The sequence below is a fragment of the Polypterus senegalus genome, chromosome 16 (genome assembly GCF_016835505.1).
Source record: "Polypterus senegalus isolate Bchr_013 chromosome 16, ASM1683550v1, whole genome shotgun sequence".
NCBI lineage: Eukaryota > Metazoa > Chordata > Cladistia > Polypteriformes > Polypteridae > Polypterus > Polypterus senegalus.
The window spans coordinates 81446975-81469098 of record NC_053169.1 but is presented as its reverse complement, the minus strand read 5'-3'; the positions used below and the strand labels follow the sequence as shown (position 1 = coordinate 81469098).

The following is a 22124-nucleotide window of genomic DNA, read 5'->3' as shown; positions in this document are numbered from 1 at the left end:
CCGACGCGTCCCAGGTTCCACCCAAGCATGCCTCGCATTGTAGCTCCGAGACTCTATGTTAGGGACACAAGTACGCCCAAGTTCACACGATTCCCTTTCTGATACTCCCAAGCCGGTTTCTGCCTTGAGGAGTTCAACTGCCTCGGCTAGCGCAACAATCTCAGTAAAGCCCCAGGCCGTCTGGGCGATTTTTCCAGGTAGGGCATGAAGCAGCAAAGCGCAGGCCACCTGCTCTGCTATTTGATGGCTCGATTTCTTGTGTGGTTTTAACCACCTGACCACCTTAGCCTACAAAGCCATGGCCTGTTTTTTTATTGATGTATCAGGTTTATAGGTCCAAGCCATTAAGTTTTCCACCTGCCTGCCCGGGGTTCTCCCACCTTTATCAAAAGGTTTGCCTTTTGTGGGATATTTAGAGGCAGTCCCCCTGCTCAGGAGTCCATAATAAGTCCTCAATTTGTCCCCAGACACACCAGGCTCTATCCTGTGGTTCCTGTTTCTACTTTTCCCCGGACCTTTAACAGGATGATGTACTCAAGTTTCCCCTGACACGCTCTGACCGACCCCCACTCAGCAATTCGGGAGTGGTACTTGCCTATCTGACTTTTCTTGAATTTGGTGTAGTGTGTCGAGTCTTTATTTGGTACGGACTTCCATTCTCTCCAGGAGGTCACCATCCTGCCGGCTACGCCACTGTAAAAGGATTTCACTCGACACACTTAAAAAAAGGTTTGGGGCAGCCACCCGTATATTATTCCTGGCTGCAAAAGAGTCGTTGATATAGAGAACATCTCTGTATTTTCAAGTCCAAAACAGAGCTGAAGAAGGGTTGGCAAGATGGCAGCTTTAAGGGTTAGGACAGGAAGTGATGTAACAGGACCGGAAGTGATGTTTCTTCATTAGTCAGCTGTAAGTGGAAGTGATATTCTTCTAGGCGCCGGAACAGAAAGTGATATTCTTCTTGGTGACAGAACCGGAATTGACGTGTTCTGTTTTAAATCAGACAGGTTTTCCTGTGGCTGGTCAGTAGAGGTAACAAAAGAAGGTTTAGTGCACCCTGCCACCCCCTATGTGTGTGTGTGTGTGTGTGAATGTATACGTATGTGTGTGTGTATATATGTATATATATATGTATATGTGTGTATATGTATATGTATATATATATATATATGTATATGTATACACACACACACATATATACAGTGGGTATGAAAAGTATTCAGACCACACACACATATACTGTGGGTATGAAAAGTATTCAGACCCCCTTCAGTTTTTCACTGTGTTATATTGCAGCCATTTGCTAAAATCATTTAAATTATTTTTTTTCCTCATTAATGTACACACAGCACCCCATATTGAAAGACAAAAAAAAGAATTTTTGAAATTGTTGCAGATTTATTAAAAAAGAAAAACTGAAATATCACATGGTCCTAAGTATTCAGACCCTTTGCTCAGTATTTAGTAGTCATTGTCTTGTTGGAAGGTAAACCTTCGGCAAAGTCTGAGGTCCTTAGCACTCTGGAGAAGGTTTTTGTCCAGGATATCCCGCGTGGCGCATTCATCTTTCCCTCGATTGCAACCAGCCGCCCTGCCCCTGCAGCTGAAAAACACCCCCACAGCATGATGCTGCCACTGCCATGCTTCACTGTGGGGACTGTATTGGACAAGTGATGAGCAGTGCCTGGTTGTTTCCACACATACCGCTTAGAATTAAGGCCAAAAAGTTCTATCTTGGTCTCATCAGACCAGAGAATCTTATTTCTCACCATCTCAGAGTCCTTCAGGTGTCTTTTAGCAAACTCCATGTGGGCTGTCATGTGTCTTGCCTCTCCTCAGTGTGTGGAGACAATGACCCAGTCATGTTTTTTTCTTTTTTGTATGTGTTATATCAAGTGTATAATATATATATATGTGTGTGTGTATAATATGTATAATTGAATCTATTGAGATGCTCAGGGAATGCTAAGCAATTGCAAACACACTCAGGGTCCCACAGGTCTCAGTTCCATGGTTGTGTCCTCTGAATATTGTATGCTTGAAACTCTTTCTTCTCGATTACTAAAGATTTCACTTGCATGAGTTCTTGTGCTTGCCTTTGGCATACTTTTATTATGCAGTGAAAGGAATGATTATGCAATGCTGATGCACATGTTAGGTTGTTTTCTTTGTTACCCTCTTGTTAGTGTATTTTGTAATTTTATATAACACAATTTCCAACTAAAGGGTAAAGCAGATGGGTTTTTTTTCCCTGAGTTAGCAGTGATTCCAGGAAACAAAATTCTATATACTCTGGCCAATTCCTTTAAGCATCATACTAGTAAAGTACTGTATCAAGGTTGTAAGCTATAGAAGACTGAGCTATCCACACTTGTCTAACCTCATCACTGTGGATAATTGAAAATGTTGTATTAAGCACCATTGTGGAATAGATGAGAGTGAACTGCCAACAGAAAACCAAAAAGTAAACGCAAGACTAACAAGGTCTTAATTTCATTTACTTTTGTGTGTGTGTTTTAATTTTTCGTAAATGCTGGATTTATTTTATAATAGGGCTTTGCTGAAACTTATCACATATACGTTCCTCCTTTATTTCACCCATGACCAGTTGAAATTTGTTGCAGTGCAGAGAATACTGCCCACATACACTTCCTCAGTTTGCACAGCGTATTTAAACATGAGAATGGTATCCTCCAGCACCTTATCCACAAAGCGAAATTGTCTGCATACTCCACTAGCTAGTGCTTCACTTGCTCAACTGATCAGTATGTGCGAGTACAGTCTGTTGTATTATTATGAGATGGTGGCCGCTGTATACAAATTGTGTTAATTTTAAATTACATTAACCAATGTTTTATATTTATACATTTATGGTGTTTTCAATAATTTAAAAAAACAATTTTTTAAGTCAAAGTATATACTAAAAACAAAACAAAATACTGGAACAATCCTCTTCAGAAAACATTGATATGGAATACACACCATTATTTTCAGTCTTTGTTTAATTGCTGTTTAAAGAGAACAAAAGCAAAAGTTTGTCAGAGATGTGTGCAGAGAATGTGGCAGCACAGGTTAGTCTGCAGTCTTAATCCAGTCACTGTTGCTTTTAAGGTCTGTGCCTTGCCATAAAAGTGAACTGCATTTACTGCAGTGAAGCTTTTATGATATTCTTCTTTTGGTTAAAACGACCCCCACTTTGTAATTAAACCTGTACCTGCTTCTCTTGTGTCATGAACAAAGTGCCATACTTGCTTATGGTTCTGTTCTGTGTGCTGTTGGTATACCATCATTTGACTTGGCAAGTATTTGCTTTATATATTCTAAATGATTACAATGCATTGTAGGAACTGGTATTCTCAAATGTTCATAAGCAATATTGAATCCCTGCCATATTATTTTCTTGCTGATCTGCTTGCTCTGCCTTAATTATGCAGACAGTTTGACAGCTGAAACGTTTTTACCTTGAGAGTAAAAGTTTGATGGTCATGTATTTTCTTTCTGCTTTGGTAGTCAAATAGTTGAAACACATACAATAACAAAGAAGAAGCCAATAGTATTAACTAAATATGAAGAAATACAGCAAAATAATGGGTGGCTTACTGGTGCAGTTGTTGTGCATTTTCAGCAAGTAATCCCTTTCCCTTCCACCTCCCAAGGATATGTGGTTGGTTTAAGTGGTGGCTCTGAATTGACTCAATGTCAGTAAATCTTTGAATGTACCCTGCAATGAAATGTTTTTCTCTCTATGCTTGGTTCCTACCTTTGCTCAACATTAATCATTTTGTTTACATTTACACTTTAAATTGAATTACTTATCAGTCATTTATATTTATTTGCTTGTCAGACACTTTTATCCAAAGCAGCTTACAAAGGAGGTCAACATAATCGAGAAAACAGTTGCAAAGAAATTCACCAAACAAGAGTCTTCAAACGCTACTCAAACACAGTGACTGAGACAGCAGTTCTGTTGTAGGTGGGCAGCTCATTATACTAGCCAGACATGAGCAGAGTCTAGATTCAGATTTGATACCCCACATGGATTTGTATCATCTGAGTGATAGAGAAGTAGCATAGGACCTCAAAAGTGTCTGTATAGCAGAACGACTGACTACTCTGTAGGCAAGCATCAGGGATTTGAATTTAATATGTGCCACTTCAGAAAGCCAGTATAGTGATCTGAAGAAATTAATTACATGTGCCAACCTCGGCTGCTTGAACACCTGACGTGCTGCTGGTTTTTGATTTGTCTGCAGTGCCTCGGTGACACATGCCAGTGCTCCTGCCAGCAGTTGTACAGATGTGACAAGACCAAAGCCTGGACCAGGAGTTGTGCTGCATACTCTAAGATATGGTCTGATCTTGTGAATAATCATACAAAATCAACATGCAAAACCTGACAGAAACTTAATTCATATACAACATCCATCCATCCATTTTCCAACCCGCTGAATCCGAACACAGGGTCACGGGGGTCTGCTGGAGCCAATCCCAGCCAACACAGGGCACAAGGCAGGAACCAATCCTGGGCAGGGTGCCAACCCACCGCAGGACACACACAAACACACCAAGCACACACTAGGACCAATTTAGAATCGCCAATCCACCTAACCTGCATGTCTTTGGATTGTGGGAGGAAACCCACGCAGACACGGGGAGAACATGCAAACTCCACGCGTGGAGGACCCAGGAAGCGAACCCAGGTCTCCTAACTGTGAGGCAGCAGCGCTACCTCTGCGCCACCGTGTGCCACTTCCTATACAACAAATCTGAAAAAAAAGTTTGAAACAATATTAAGATAAATGATTGCTAGATGAACATAGATCAAATATGGTTACTTTATAAGATTACAACTTAGTTCTTAGATCTTATTCAATATTTTGCAATACAGGCATCTGTCAAAATAGAGCTAGCTAATATTAAATGTTTAAAAAAAAAAAAAACGTTAAACGTTCCTAAGTAAGTAAGTATAAAGGAATTCTTCCTCGAATGTGTTGTAGCTTTAAGGAAGCAGGTTTACTGGTGATTATATTGTGTTCGAATTTTGTAAAAAGGGCTAATCAAGGCAGACTTTTACTCTCTGGTGCTTTGAGATATCCATCCATTCACACATTGTCTAGCCTGCTTATCCAGTCTGGCATATTTGTTTAAAAAATGCAAGAAATACGTCTATGATCTCTTTTAGCGTGGCTTTTCTATTTAATTTTGCAAATATGTACATTATGTGAGCAATTAAATACATCACTTTATAATCGCCATCTGAACTTGCTTTTTAACTTTGCAGTATAGATGTAGACTGAAAGTGCCATGTGCATTGTAAAGCCTTTAATACATGTCCTGTATACTGGTTATAATACTTCCACTTTCTTTTCAAAGCCAATTATTTTAATAAGATGCTGTTCATCACCTATTATAAGCAAACTCTTTATTTAAATTTATTTTTTGATTTTGTCTGTCAATTCTGAATATTGTGCAGCCATTAATTTTATACTCGTCTCCATTTCTTAGATTCAGTTTTTGCTATTCCTATAACAGTGTTTATGTGCAGTTACATACAGTATTTCCTCTATACAATTAATTTGTTTAATTATACAATGCTACTAGCAAGAAAGAAAGCCACTTTTAGTATATTACAGATTCTATGTCTATTTTGTGCTGACTGATACATTCATCAAGTTTTTGTTTCTTCACATATTAATCAGTACTACTTTTTGATACCTCCTATTTGCTCTGTTCTAAACTCTATGCTCTCCCAATACCTGGTGTAAGTAATACATGGCTAACCTGTGTATGTCTGGTTTCATTGTAACATGTTCTGCACCAATGCACAAAGAACCAGTGATCCTCTATCCCAAGATTTTCCCAAACTTTTTTCAGCCGCAGACCCCTTTACCAAAAACGTTTAAAACCATCGAAACCCTAGTCATTTACTTTACTTACTCAAATTAATACATGTGTACAGTACTCGATATTAAATATTTCACTAGATATCAAACTTTTCATTTTAATCACTTGTAATCAATGATTGAATAAGATAAAAGGACTATGGAATATGGCATAATCTTGTGCAACATTTAATATCGAAACTTGCACTAAGGAAAATTAAAGGAAAAAATACGAGCAGAGTTTTTTTTTTTTATATTCATTTAAGAAATAAATATGTAAATTCAAAATAACTACAAATTGTCCAAGCTGTACTGTATGCATTTCTTTTTTTGGTTCAGTCATATTATCTGAAGAAATAAAAACTTTTATTAACAAACAATTTCGACAGCCCCTGTGATAAAAAACAAAGCAAGTACTTACTTGAAAAAGATTTTTGTTCAAACTCGAGTAAATAAACTGTCCTCTGATTTTCTTTTTCGTAGTACTGCTCCTCAATAAATAAATATATTCAAATTTCAAATCACAAATAAGTACATGTAACATCAAATGAACCAATTTATTGTGTTTTATGAAAGCATGACCGTATAAGACTGATAGATTCTGCTAATACCGAATATCCGTCCTCTTGTCCCACCACGAGCACGTGCGGACATGCAACAGTTTTGCATGTCCGCATTTGCTTTGATACGTTCGATAAGACAATGCACAGACATGCTTGTGCTACATGTATTTTCATGCATTCTTACGTGTGATTCTTTTAATGACACATTTTACCTTTTCGTTCGCAAGATTATGTAATTTGTTTTTATTAAAAAAAAGTGTTTTTTTGAATTAACTTCTTAATTAGGTACCTATTGGAATCATAGATATTTTGAAGTAACAAACAAATAGCAGTATTAAGGGTGTCTATTCTTGCTGTCGTCGACCGCCAAATTGTTTTATTGAAACTATCGACTCCTAGACAGTTCAAATCGACCCTATGAGGTCGATATCGACCACTTTGGGAACTCTTGCTCTATCCTCTTCTGTGATGATTAAATCTTCAATCTCCTCAGTGTTATTTAAGATTGAGAAAAGTTTGGCATCAAGGCTCGGCACCCATTTCTTCAAGTTGGTTTAGCAGAACACCCAATTTCACTTGCTGACATGTATGGCGGTCAGTACACATAATCCAGATACTGCAAATACATGCTAAAAGAAACGTATATACACTTCAAATCAGGTTTAAAAAAAAAAAATGTAAAAACCTTTCTAAAGAGAAAGAAGCAGGAGGCATGTAGCCAGCTTGATAACTTTTTGACAGTGACAGCCATAACCCAGCTTTTCGTAGCAGATACTTACTGTGATATTATATTTTACATTATCTTAGAAGTGAGATTTGGGCTTCCATACAGTGGTTGCGTGATACACTTGAATAAGCTTGCACTTTATTTTACTGTGCCCACAGTAGCAGATATCAAAGTAATACAAAATTTTTGTAAAAATGTTACAAAAATGTTAATGAAACACCAGTTAACACTTTGACAGTATACAATTCATATTTTTTACGTCAAAGTGTTAGCACTGCACATCATCCTGAATATTAGGGCTATGTCTTTGATACTTTTATAGTATTGTACCTTGTCATTGACTGGCATTATAATCACATCCACCAGACAATAAACTGTTAAAAACAAACAAAAATAATTACATAGTATCTTTTTGTAGTGGAGGACATCTCTAAGTGTTTATATAGTTTCTCTGTGTTTTTACATTTAGAGCATGAACAAGTAAAGTGACTTTAACCAGACTAAGCATTCCTCATCTCAAAGTCTAAACTTAAAATTTCAAAAAATAAAATGATTGTTGGTGCTTGATGGACTAACCTTAAACACCTCCCAACAACTCCACAAAACTGCATGCAAGATACTTAAGTAAAAGCAGGGACAATTTTATAATTAAATGGAGACAGCAGAAACTGGTTACAATCCTAACATACTTTTTAGTCGGTATACTTCACAATCTTGAGCAATGAAATATTCAAAAGCATGTTCCTGTGAAAAAGCTGTCTCATAAGAAGTATTTCTGAAATGTTCAAGTATTGTCAGTGATGAATATATGGTGAAAGGCAATTCTGCCGAAAAACATCCTCCCAGAAAAAGACAATTTATTTAATACCCACTTTTGGCTTTATCCGAGCAATCTTGGAGACACACCTCCTTTACATGGTGTCAACCTAGGGATTCTGGAATCCTATGACAGTGAAGTCCAGATTCCAGACTGTGGCAGATACAACTATAGGTAAATTGTGTTAGGCAAAGAGTCAGAATTTTATTGTAATACAACAATGTTTGGGTACTTGTGTGTGGGGTGTTTATTATTTATTGCATATACATGACGTTTTTCTTTATATATATATTTTTTTTACTGTTTTATTTAGCTTGTGTCAGAGATTGTGTGGCAGTGTCTTATTAATCCTGACAAGGAACCTGCAATCTATCATGTTTAATTCACTACCTGCTAGAATGAAATGGAGATAAAAGCAGAAAAAAAGAAAAGATTGGTGACATCAGACAAATGTAATGGAGTGTGCTGATAGCTGCAGACTTTCATGTTCATTCCTGTTGGTGGTAGTGTATTCTAGAACTGCTGCATTCAGCTAATTAACCTGAATTTTTTTCCAGCTTTCTGAGAATCAAACCCTGTAGCCACAGCTGACTTGTGTGAAGTGTAGACTGATGCCTCTTTACAACAATGTAGTTTTTGAGTACATTGGATAATGGCGAGCTTCAAGCTCAGATTGAGTCCATTGTATTTTCTATTATATTTTAAGCAGACCTAATCATATGCATGTATATTTTTTTTAACTCGGATCATGGCTGTGTTTCATAGTTTTTGTAATTTGCATGTCTTCATGTCAGAAGTGCATGAAGCTTACATAGTGAGAATATAGAGCATTATAGTCTAACAATATAGATGTACTTGCTGCCAGCATACACCCACTGTGATACTTGGCAGATGTAACCTAGTACTAATGTTGATTACATCCTTCTATGCATGAACATCACTTTGGGGTCTAAATTGGCCTTAGACAGATACTGCCTGTCTGAATAATGTACATAATTATACATCTGCCAACATAGTATAAACTACTGTTGCATTTGATATATCCAGCTAAATTGAAGAAAAAAAAAAATGACTTTCACACACATTTCTGATCCTTTCATCTACTCCAGTCCTCCTATGCCATGGCAGTGGAGTACTTTGAATATTTCATCTTGGTTATAGTTAGAGAATAGGCCATTCTCAAAAGCCATTGTGTGCTCCTTTCTTGCAGACTTGTACTGTATGTGTGAATGATCTGTCATACTGTCTCAGCTGGGGTCCTGCAATTTTCTATCGTGTCTGTATTCACAGAATGTTTTCATATTATACCATGATCAAAGCAGTACTGAGGAAGTCCTAACTTAGACCAACTGAAGCAAAACTCTGATTTTAACTTAACAAAGTGTATTTTTTAACCGCTAGGAATTCAGGTTATCATTGTGTGTTTTGTTTAAACATCTGACATGTTTTGATGTTAGCAGACTCTCTGTCGCATATCTTTGGCTATACAATTTTAGTCAATTGCTCGTTTACGTTTAGCTATGCGGCATTCTCTATTTAGAACTGCTTTCTAAAAATGTGAAGCTGGAGCAATCATACTATTTAATCATGTCTAATCCTGGGCCTCTCTTATTTCTTGCATTTAATATGTCTTTCTGCATAATGTATTTATAAAGGAATATTCTATGATTACAGCACTGATGCTTACTGTAGAGTGCCAAGTTTCAGCTCAATTGTACATTTGCTTTACTGTATTTTATGTTTGTTAAAACATTTGCAAGCTCTATCTAGAATACTAATTTTTATGTGGTTGATCTGTATATCTCATATTCTGGCCTTACTAGGTCTGTAGAGTGATCTGTTATGAAAGACATCACATAAAATGTTGTTTTGAATAAAACAAACCCACTTGTCATCAACTCTGGGTATTTTTATCTTGCAGTGTAGTAGTTGTTCAAGTAATTATTCATGCTGGTATTGTTCATAAATAGAATAATAGAAACTAGTTAAATCACATTTTCACTTTGTTGGCTGTGCATTTGCCAGCATACATTATCCTGTCCATGTGCCTGAGAGAACCCACCAAACCATAGTAGGCTTTTCATTTTGTGTGCTGTCATGGGAGATCAAGAGTGCTTAGTCTTTCCCCCTCCCTTAACAATTCATGAATTTACATTATTTTTGATGGGAACTAAGTGGGCCATACTGTGTAGGTGGAATTTGTTGTCGTACAGATACTAAGCTTTCTGTAGTCAACTGGCAGAAAAGATTCTTTATTTTCTTTAAAAAAAAAAAAATAGAAAATAGAGGACAAACTTTGTGTAATGAATTTAATTTTGTCTGTTAGCTATTGGCTTTCTCACCAAGGCCATTTGTGCCTCCTCTGCTGTATTCTTGTTAAATCTTCTTTGGATTTCTCCTCTGTGATAACATAATTTTAGACAGTGGGTCTCTAAATTGTTCAAGGTTTTTCAAAACTGGGGTGAGAACTGCAACCAATTCTATAAATAGATTGCATTTGAAATACTGATGGTGAAATTGATGAGAGATGCACTTTTCAGCTTTAAGGAGTTTTATCTTGTTTAAAGATGTTTAGAAAATGGTAGGCAACAATTCATATACTATTTAATTTCTCCTTTTTGCTGAAGTACTGTTGAGATTTTTATCTGCAGTCACTTATTATGGTAATGAAGATGAATTTGGACACCATCAGTAAAGCAGTAGCATAGTTTTTGTGGATAATGTTGAGGCTTGAGCTAACCAAACTTGATGGAAGCTGAATCATAGTCCTATTCCTAGGATTATTTTTTGAATGGCTCCACCAGTTAAAATGTTAAAAGCTCACTTTTGTCTAACATTTAGACAGAACCTAATTTTTTGGACTTGTATATGCACTTTATATTTATTGCACACACTAAATAAAAATAAAGATATTCTCATTTTGTTTCCTCTTTTGAATATGCTTATTTTTTTCCAAACTCCTGACAAAGTACTGTCACAGATCTGTATAAGATAACACTTATATTTATTTATTTTTCTGAAGAAAGTTTGTGAAATTTGCTAACACTTTTATAATAAGATTAAGGTAGAGTCCCCAGTCATTAAAATGTGTAAAGTGCTTTAGATCTATTTAACTAATATGTCCTTTTAATGTACTGTTACATTTAAATTTAAGTAGGATTCCAAAATATTATGTGCTGTTTTAATGCTTACTTATTTTTTTTTCATTGTACAGTGGAACCTCGGTTCACGAACGTCTCGGTACACGTACAACTCGGTTTACGACCAAAAAGTTCGCCAAACTTTTGCCTCAGTTCACGACCACACAATCGGTATACGAACAAGCCAGTTTACCTTTCGGTTTGTGCGCGCCGATGATTTCCGCATGTGTTGCATTGTTCTCGGTCAGATGTGCGCTCTTGCACGTGTGTGCGTGCTTTCACTGTGAACTTTTTGTGCTCTATTTCATTTCCCTTCCGGTTCGTACGCTCCGATTACTGTATTTAAGCACGTTTTGAGCCGCTCCCCGTTCATTGTTCTCAGTCAGACGTGCATGCTTTACCTGTGATCCCTTTGTACTCTATAGTATTTCATGTGCTTTTGCAGTTAACCATGGCTTCTAAACAAGTAAAGAGTGGTGAGAAGAAAGTTTTGCAGAAAATTGAAATCGAAGTAAAGAAAGAAATTATTGAAAAGTATGAGTGTGGCGTTCGGGTTACTGATCTTGCCGCCGAGTACAAGAAGTCAAAATGTACGATTTCGACTATTCTAAAGCAGAAAGAACCTATTAAAGCAGCTGATGTTGCAAAAGGAGTTACAGCGTTAATCAGGCAGAGGCCTCAAGTGCTGGAAGAGGTGGAAAAACTGTTGCTAGTGTGGCTGAACGAGAAGCAACTTACAGGGTATAGCGTAAGCGAGGCGATGTTATGCAAGAAAGCCAGGAAGATTCATGGCGATTTGCTGCAAAACTATCCTCCTATGAGTGGCAAAAGTGAGGAATTTAAATCCAGTAGAGGATGGTTTGAAAAGTTTTGCAAGAGAAGTGGCATTCATAGTGTGGTAAGGCATGGAGAGGCTGCTAGTTCTAAAGCTGAAACTGCGAAAGAATTCGTGAAAAATTTCACAAAATTAGTGGAGGACAAAGGCTACATCCCGCAACAAGTCTTCAACTGTGACGAGACCGGATTGTTCTAGAATAGGATCTACATTACCTAGGAAGAGAAGGCTATGTCCGACCATAAACCAATGAAGGACAGGTTAACCGTTTTGCTGTGTGCTAAAGCTAGTGGTGATGTAAAAATCAAGCCATTACTTGTTTACCAATTTGAGAACCTTCGTGCTTTCAAGCAGCACAATGTAAACAAAGCCAGACTGCCCGTGATGTGGAGGGCAAACAGGAAGGGGTCGGTCACAAGGACATTGTTTTTGGAATGGCTGCAATAGATGAAAATCTGCAAAGTAGAAACCATATGTTTGTATGGTTATTTTTAGATATTTTAAGCCCTTATAAACTCTCCCACACTGTTAACATTATTAGAGCCCTCTAGACATGAAATAACACCCTTTAGTCAAAAGTTTAAACTGTGCTCCATGACAAGACAGAGATGACTGTTCTTTCTCACAATTAAAAGAATGCAAACATATCTTCTCTTCAAAGGAGCGCCGTCAGGAGCAGAGAATGTCAGAGAGAGAGAGCTTGAGATAAAAGCAAACAATCAAAAAATCAATACGTGCTTTTAAGTATGCCGAAGCACCGTGATAAAGCGGCATTATAGGCAAACAGCCTCTGTGCAAAAAGCCCCTCTGCTCACACCCCCTTCCGTCAGGCGCAGAGAATGTCAGAGAGGGTGAGAGAGAGAGAGAAAAGCAAACAATCAAGCACCGGCGGGAAGCATATCTTATATCATTGAGGAGTTCAAGTTAATATGTAATATATGCTCTGATTGGGTAGCTTTTAAGACATCCGCCAATAGCGTCTCTTGTATGATATCAATTAGGCAAACAAACTGAGGAAGCATGTACCATAAATTAAAAGACCCATTATCCGCAGAAATCCATGAACCAGCGAAAAATCCGTGATATATTTTTAGATATGCTTACATTTAAAATCTGTGATAGAGTGAAGCCGCGAAGCGCGATATAGCGAGGGATTACTGTAGTTCAGATTTGTTCAAATGTTCCTTTTTTTCCCCCCTGTGCTTAAAACTCATTTAAAAAGAGTGTTTACAGCGATCGGGTCATAAGGCCACAGTATAGCGCAAACTCTTTGCAGTGTTAGTTTTTTCTGTTGTTCAAGGTTTTCTCAGTGTTATTCAATTTTTTTACATTTAGTTTACTATAACGCTGTGCATTCTATAGTATAATTAACTATATTTGTGCTTAAAAATCTTTACAAAATAAAAATATATTATATTAAAATATAAAAAAATATTTACATACAGTTCGTATGGTCTGGAACGGATTAATTGTATTTACATACAATCCTATGGGGGAAATTGCTTCGGTTCACGACCAACTCGGTTTACGATCAGAGTTTTGGATCGAATTATGGTCGTGAACCGAGGTTCCACTGTATATGTAAAATGTGCTTTTTGATTATTAAGCGTGGACCTGTGAAGGATCATTCCCTTCACCAGTTTAGCATTCAATAGTAAATAATAAAAATTCAAATATTGTTTAGAACATCTGATCCATTCCTGCACAATATCAAACCCTGAAACTACCCCGATCAGAAAGAAAAGCATAGATCATTAATCCTATTACAGTTACAGGTAAAGAGTAAATGGTAAATTAACCAATTGTATAACCCAACTGGCCATCCCCCGCGGCTCTACCCACATAGTAATGAAATGGGACAAACTTTAAAAATCAATAAACAAAAAGTTATCACTAGCTAAGCGGAGGGAAGGTACACTTCAAAACATAGAGGTAGACCGAGTCCCCACTCCTGACTCACGCTTCCCCCTCCCCTCGGCCCACAGCCTCTATTTTGGATTACTGCAAATATATTGCAAACCTGCAAGCAAATTATGATTCTTCGCTCGATGAGAGAAGTCGTAAAATCAACCGGAATGTTCAAGCAATTTATAGAAAAAAACCCATTAAGTAGTTCTCTCCTGAAAAACAGACAGACAGGTAGATGTTGGATTTTATACGTTGTGGCAGGAAGCTGGGGGCCAAACCCAGCCAGGACAACTGGAAGGACCGGGAGGCGGTCTATACATCCCCCAGGCCACGAGGGGGCAACCAGTCTTTTTGATGTGGGGACCACGGGGACGGAGCAAGGAGGCTCAAACCCATTGGGGCCCATGGCCCGAGCGTCATGGAGCCTGGGAGATCGATACTTCCGCTGCACCTGGGAAGGTGGAGTAAGGATCTTCCAGGGACGCCTGGAGTGCTTCCGGGTGCTCATGCGGCACTTCCACCACACCAGGAGGTGCGTCCGGAAGAATGTCAGCAAGCACCTGGAGCACGTCCGGGTGAATTTAATAGGGGCTGCCTTCCTACAGTCGGGGAGCTAGAGTTTGAAGCTGGAGGTGGACGAAGTTCCAGTGACGAGAGTAAGAAAGGCGGCCCACAGATGTTAAAAGGCCCGAGGAAGGGTGTTGTATCGCTGGAGCACTATGTGTGTGTGGGACTTGTGTTTGGGTACACTTGTTTAATAAAGCGTGTGTATTTTATGAACTGCTAGTGTCCGTCTGGTTATGTCCGGGCTGAATATCTCACAACATATGTGAATCTTCATCTGTGTTGGTTGTTTCCACATTCTTTTTTTTTTTCCCAAAATATTTTGCCCACTACCATTTCACTACTGAACAAATTTACATTTTAATGCCTCTTTTATTTTGCAGCTTTGCAGTCCATCATAGCATAATAAGTCCATTGTCCTGTTTATGGCAACATATTTTGAGGTGCTTGCCCAGGTGCCTATCAAGGTTAAATTAAGTTATGACTTTGTCAATTTTCAAACACTTTTATTTCAAATCTGTAGGTGGGATTACTGGTATGTATTCAGTTTTTCAGTATAGATGTTTGAGTTGCGGTATAGGTTAGAGAGCTTGCCTCATACATATAAAATATGACACACACACACAGACCTTATTGTTTTCAGTCCATGTGAGCAACTGATTGGTCGTTTTGGCTTTACTGATACCATCAAAAGAAGTGCAAGTGTAAGACATTCAAAGTGAAATAAAGGTAAGGAAGCACTTTTCACTACAGGTCAGGTTGGAGAGCATGCACTGATATAGTGCACAAAAGATCTCAGGATCCTGTCTGGCAACACCTCAGGCAGACACACGGTCTAGTCTCTCTCCCAGAAATTAGCATTTATCTGTCACATCCTGGTGGTGTTTGGCCATCCCCTTGGGCTTTTCCAGCTGCTCAGGTCCTCAACAATGAGGATCCTGTGACCCGGATAACCCTTGGTGAAACACTCCACATGGCCGTAGTGCAATAACTGATGCTCCCTCACAATGCAGGTAATGTGCCTCATTTGAGACTCCATGAGCAACCACTCGTTCGACACAAAGTCAAACCAGCGGTACCCAAGGATTCTCTGAAGAGACACAGTACCCAGAGAGAAAAGATGTTCAACGTGCCTACTCGGGTGGGTTGCCTCAAATTGGGACTGAGTTCTGCTGTGCAGCGGGTGACACCTCATCACTGCACCAGTTCTGATCCTCCACCTGCCTGACCCCATTGTCTCTCCAGCCATTTTGACTTTTCTGGGGATCGGGCTCCCGAGGGCTTTTCCCCCATCCCCTTCATAATGCGAGCAGCCTTCGTATGGGTGGCTGCAGCTGAGCTACTCCTACATTTTCGAGCTGCGTGAAGTTTTCACAGTGGCTGGAGTGCTAATCCTGCCACCAACTCACAAGTTTTCTCTGTAAGTTGGAGGACCGATTGCAGGGCCGGATGCAGTTTTAATGTCTTACCAAGGTAGCAAATATTAGGTAGTGACGGGCACGCTGAGAGTCACCTTCAAAGATGGGAAGTGTATGTACGTACAGTCAAATGAAGAAGTTTGGGAACCCCTCTCAGCCTGCATAATAATTTACTTTCAACAGAAAAGATAACAGTGGTATGTCTCATTTCCTAGGAACATCTGAGTCCTGGTGTGTTTTCTGAACAAAGATTTTAGTGAAGCAGTATTTAGTTGTATGAAATTAAATCAAATGTGAAAAACTGGCTGTGTAAAAATGTGGGTCCCCTTGTAATTATGCTGATTTGAATGCATGTAACTGCTCAATACTGATTACTTGCAACACCAAATTGGTTGGATTAGCTTGTTAAGCCTTGAACTTCATAGACAGGTGTGTCCAATCATGAGAAAGGTATTTAAGGTGGTCAATTGCAAGTTGTGCTTCCCTTTGACTCTCCTCTGAAGAGTGACAGCATGGGATCCTCAAAGCAACTCTCAAAAGATCTGAAAACAAAGATTGTTCAGTATCATGGTTTAGGGGAAGGCTACAAAAAGCTATGTCAGAGGTTTAAACTGTCAGTTTCAACTGTAAGGAATGTAATCAGGAAATGGAAGGCCACAAGCACAGTTGCTGTTAACCCCAGGTCTGTCCAAGAAAAATACAGGAGCGGCACATGCACAGGATTGTGAGAATGGTTACAGACAAACCACAGATCACCTCCAAAGACATGCAAGAACATCTTGCTGCAAATGGTGTATCTGTACATCATTCTACAGTTCAGCACAGTTTGCACAAAGAACATCTGTATGGCAGGGCGATGAGAAAGATGCCCTTTCTGCACTCACACCACAAACCGAGTCACTTGTTGTATGCAAATGCTCATTTAGACAAGCCAGATTCATTTTGGAACAGAGTGCTTTGAAATGATGAGACAAAAAATTGAGTTATTTGGTCATAACAAAAAGCGCTTTGAATGGCGGAAGAAGAATACCACATTCCAAGAAAAAGACCTGCTTCCTACTGTCAAATTTGATGGAGGTTCCATCATGCTGTGTGGCTAATTCAGAGACTGGGGCGCTTGTTAAAGTCGAGGGTCGGATAAATTCAACCCAATATCAACAAATTCTTCAGGATAATGTTCAAGCATCAAGTTACGCAGGGGTTGGATATTCCAACAAGACAATGAACCAAAACACAGCTCCTTTTTAGGTTCCCTTACCCTTTCTTGGTGCTGTATTATTAGTAATAGAGTACAGTACTGAAATTCTTCCCCCACCGTCTCACCCCTTTATTCTGCTAATAAGCTTCATACAAAACCCTTCCATGCTTTATGTGATGGATCATGAGTGAGTTTCTGATTTAAAGTAGGTTCTGTTATCTTTTTTTTGTAGATTTGCATGCAACCAAAATAACTTGTGTTGGTAACTATATAACACTCAACCGAGAGAATATTAGATAATTGAAAATCCTTAAGTACCTGAGGTTCTGCTCACCATGCTAAAATTTCCTAAAAAGATTACCATCTTGTTCTAAAATGTACCAAATTCAGAACTTGAGTCTTGGTACTCTGCAGTCTGTTAAATAATCTGAATAACATCTCGAGCTATGAAGAGCTCAGCTACCTTTGGATCACAGTGCTACAGTGTGATGCTTAAAATCAAGAGTATGGGCCTACAATGTGTTTTTATTCAAGTGAATAGGTCTCTGTCTTCATGACACAGGTGACATGGGTTGTTTGTCCACATGCTGCAGTGATATCCAAAGTACATCAAAAAGTATATGCTGTCCAATCCATCATAAAGGGCAGGATAAGCGAAGCAAGGATGTCCATTAGCCATCAACACCCAGTACTTTTCCGACAACATCAGCACGAGGGTTCACATGTCTACAGTCATAAGAGCAACAAAGAATCACAAGGTGCTGAAGCAGACTGTTCTTGCCTTGAGAAGTGAGCAGCAAAGGGCAGCTGACCATTGAGTTAAAGCCTTTTTAAAAAAAAAAAAAGCTTTGTTTGTAAGCCCTGTTATCTCACAGTAGTTGTCATTTATATTGTCTAATGATTGTGAACATAGTAAATATATGGGGATAAGTTATAGTGAATTAAATACAGATTCTGACTAGATCCCTACAACCCAGTAATTTCAAACACTGCATTAACAAAGCACAGCAAAATTAAATTTCTTGACTTTTTTTTTATATATATTTTTCTCTTTTTTTAACTCTTATTTGCATTTGAATCACCAGTTTGCATGTTTACTTGAATCATGTACAATAAAGTTTTTTTTTCTTTTCTTTTACAGGTACATATATTGTGATGAAATTGACCTTGGTGCCGACACAGTTTTAGCCACTCTGTATGCTGCTAAGAAGTACATTGTTCCCCATCTTGCTCGAGCCTGTGTCAATTTCCTTGAAACCAGCCTGAGTGCCAAGAATGCCTGTGTGCTACTGTCCCAGAGCTGCCTTTTTGAGGAACCAGACTTAACTCAACGATGTTGGGAAGTGATCGATGCTCAAGCTGAGCTGGCATTGAAATCTGAAGGTTTTTGTGACATTGATTTTCAGACGCTGGAGAGTATTCTTCGCAGAGAAACTCTCAACGCCAAAGAGATTGTTGTATTTGAGTCTGCTCTCAGTTGGGCTGAGGCAGAGTGCCAGAGGCAAGATTTGACTGTCAGTATTGACAACAAGAGGAAGGTCTTGGGAAAAGCAGTTTACTTAATACGCATCCCTACCATGGCGCTGGATGACTTTGCTAATGGTGCTGCTCAGTCTGGAGTACTAACCCTCAGTGAAACCAATGACATCTTCCTTTGGTACACAGCAGCTAATAAACCAGAACTGCAGTTTGTATGCAAGCCCCGGAAGGGCTTGGTCCCTCAGCGATGCCATCGCTTCCAGTCATGTGCATATAGAAGCAACCAGTGGCGTTACCGGGGTCGATGTGACAGCATCCAGTTTGCAGTGGACAAACGGGTTTTTATTGCGGGCTTTGGTCTTTATGGCTCCAGCTGTGGCTCTACAGAGTATAGTGCAAAGATTGAGCTCAAAAGACAAGGTGTCATTCTTGGTCAGAACCTGAGCAAGTACTTTTCTGATGGCTCTAGCAACACTTTCCCTGTCTGGTTTGAATATCCAGTGCAGATCGAGCCCGATACTTTTTATACTGCTAGTGTAGTTCTTGATGGAAATGAACTTAGCTATTTTGGACAGGAAGGAATGACAGAAGTACAGTGTGGTAAAGTGACTTTCCAGTTTCAGTGTTCATCTGACAGCACTAATGGGACAGGGGTACAAGGTGGGCAGATCCCAGAACTTATTTTCTATGCTTAAATCTTGTCTAGGCTACCCCAGAACGCTTTTATCTAAAGACTTTGAGTTCTGTTTTTCACATAATTGCATATCATGTAATGCTAACTTTGTCAGTGCTTTATTTTAACAGTTATCATTTTTTTTCCTTTCATTCTATTATTTTTTTTTAACATTATACTTTCTACTTGCAGTAATTTAATTTTCTTCAATTGCATGCTTTGGAAATTCATGGGGTTTTCTGAAGAAAGTTGATGCTGTGCATCGTTAATGAAAATGGTTGAACAAAATAAAAAGTTAGTAGTACTATAAAGGGTCTGATGCTGCCCTTAGTTACGTAATGTCTGCAAGCAAAGTGGATTTCTGTACTAAAAGGTGCAACTTCAGCATTTAAATGCAAGTTGGTCATTTATTCTCCGCTTCGTGTTACAAAATAAGAGCCTCAGGGGCAGTTTCATACTTGCTATAAAAACCATATTTTGTTTTTACATAAATTGTATGCTGCATTTACGTGTAATGTTATATTTTTTTAACTAAAGTACAAAAGGAGATTTGACAGCACTGAATGAGGTCACCAACTTAAGATAAAGGTTTAAAGGCATGTTGTAGATATTTATTTATATTGCCAACAGTACTGGACAACTTGTAGCAGATTTTCTTTTTGCTCACTGAGAACCATGCACCAGAAGTATAACAAAGCAAAGCACCTTTTTTATTATGGTTTTAATTTACTGTAAACTACTTGTATTATATAACTAAGTGTGAATACATTATAGATGAACAACTAAGCAAGAGAGCAGAGTCAATTTAAGGAACTATATGACAGTTTTAAATCTCTTCAATTTACACCCAAGACAGGATTTTTTTTTTTTTTTCTTTTTTGTTAAATGAGTTGTGGACAACATTACCTTTTGCTCTCCACCCAGGCCTCCTTCCAAATTTTAACAAAACTGTATATTCATAGACTTTAAAGAAGTTTCCCTCTCTGTCGGGATCAGTTAACAGCAGTAAGTGGAGCCATTTGTGCCCATTTCTGTAGTGTTACTGGAACTGAAAAAAGTGGCAGTTTTTTTTTCCCCTCTGTAAATCTTTTTTTTTTTTTTTTTTTTTTAAGGATTGCCTTTTCGTTTTGGAAATCAAGTTAAAAGATTCAATAATAAAAAGATATTTGCTTAAAGTGTATTTGATCTGCAGATACAGAGGCTAGTTCTTTGGACCGTTCCACATGCCAGTAATAAAACTCTTTCACACTTTAGTGTATTGCTGGTTTTGTTTTCTTTTAGTTTTATGAATTGTTCTGTGTTTACCTGTCAATTTGATCATAAGCATTAGAAGTTTAGTTAAAATGTATTTTAACACACTCTGCACTAATTTTGCTTTTGCATTTACTCAAATGTAAGGTGAGATGGCAACTGACTTCTTTGGCTCAGCCTCCACTGATAGAAAACATGTCTATTTTGCTTATTAAAGTACCTCACGGTGAATGTTTCTGTACTGTACGTTTTGATGTGACAGTGCTGATAGACACATGAATGTGTATGATAGCATCAGATACAAGTTACTCCGTTTTATGTAAAAAGTGGTGGTAATATTTTTATGTTGAGCATTGCTCTCTGAATAAAGGAAATATGCACAATTGGCGGTCTGCTCTGATTATCACTTTACAGTTTTTGCATTTTCCAAGAATTGAGTGCCATGCAGTATGTTTCACAGACACTTGGGATGGTTGTTCAGAATTCTGCCAGCAGGCAAACCATCTTGATAGACAACTTGCTGTAGATTTATGTTTTGCTGAATTTATTTTTTCATGTCTTCATTCAAATGCTTCATCTGTAGGTCTTTTTATCTTTTTTTGACAAGTTAGCCTTTCAATTTTCTCTTTGTATTTGGCTGTTTCTTCTTTTCTAAGGCCTAAGAAATCTGTTTCAAACAATGTGCACAAAATTTCAAATTCCGGAAGAAGAGATAACTGCTGAATGTCAAGAAGGCCAAGGTTATCTACTGAATTTCAAACAAGTGAACATGGTATTGAAGAAGTACAGTTGTTAAACTGTTACTTGGCTAAGTTGAGAGAGCCATTTGGATGACAACTGCATTTAATTAATAAGGTTATTTTTTGTGGATGGGTGCAGAAGGCTGGATAGTTGTTATATATATATATATATATATATATATATATATATATATATATATATATATATATGTCACACCAGTAATGATACCCGAGTTAAAACTGAAATGTGCAGAGATGTGGGTGATGATGGAGACCAAATGAGGAACAAATTACTTAATTTTAGATCATGCTCTATCCAGTTCCACTTTCAGATATCTGTGTTTACAATATGGGACAAGAAGCTACTCATAGTTGGAAAATGTTAACAGAAGGCGAAGATGGATGTCCTTACATAAGAAGTAGAACTGAATCTCCATAAATGAAAATGTATACGAATTTATTTGGGGGGAAAAACAACTGGTAAGATACTCTCCTTCAAGTCACTAAGAAAACTATTAAATAATGTAGATAATGCCTCAAACCATGAAAGTATCGATCTTCCCTTGAGCTTCTGCTGCTAGTGTGTGGCGGCATATGTCTGCTAGGAATGCAGTCCTTTCAGATGTGATGTATCATACTTTCCTCCAGATGAAGTGAAAAAGCGAGTTTTAAGATTGCTCACTTGTGTTGAAGTAACTGAGTTGGTTACTTGTATCATGTTTCTGATGTATTAGCAGGTTGTTGGATAGGTTAATACTGTATTGATGATAAATTGTTGTTCAGATGCACCTGTGTTGAGGTGTGGTGTTGATCTGGCTATCTATGGGGACCTATTGTGTTCCAGACCAGTGCTTCAAAAAACCCTTGTGAGCAGTGTGTTATTTGGCATGATGTGTCATTTGCCTCAAAGACCTTGGTTTTTGTCATCA

The 22124-nt window shown here is 38.2% G+C and overlaps 1 protein-coding gene across 2 annotated transcripts in view; it reads left to right on the top strand.

Moving 5' to 3' along the window:
* The window catches only part of btbd3b (BTB (POZ) domain containing 3b), a 55262-nt gene extending 34424 nt beyond the window's left edge, over nt 1-20838 (top strand). For both annotated transcript variants that reach the window (XM_039738021.1, XM_039738020.1), the window contains one exon: nt 18194-20838. In XM_039738021.1, the coding sequence (XP_039593955.1) occupies nt 18194-19226 (1033 nt within the window). In that variant the 3' untranslated portion in view covers nt 19227-20838. The remainder of the gene's footprint in view (nt 1-18193) is intronic.
* Nucleotides 20839-22124: the final 1286 nt, after the last annotated feature.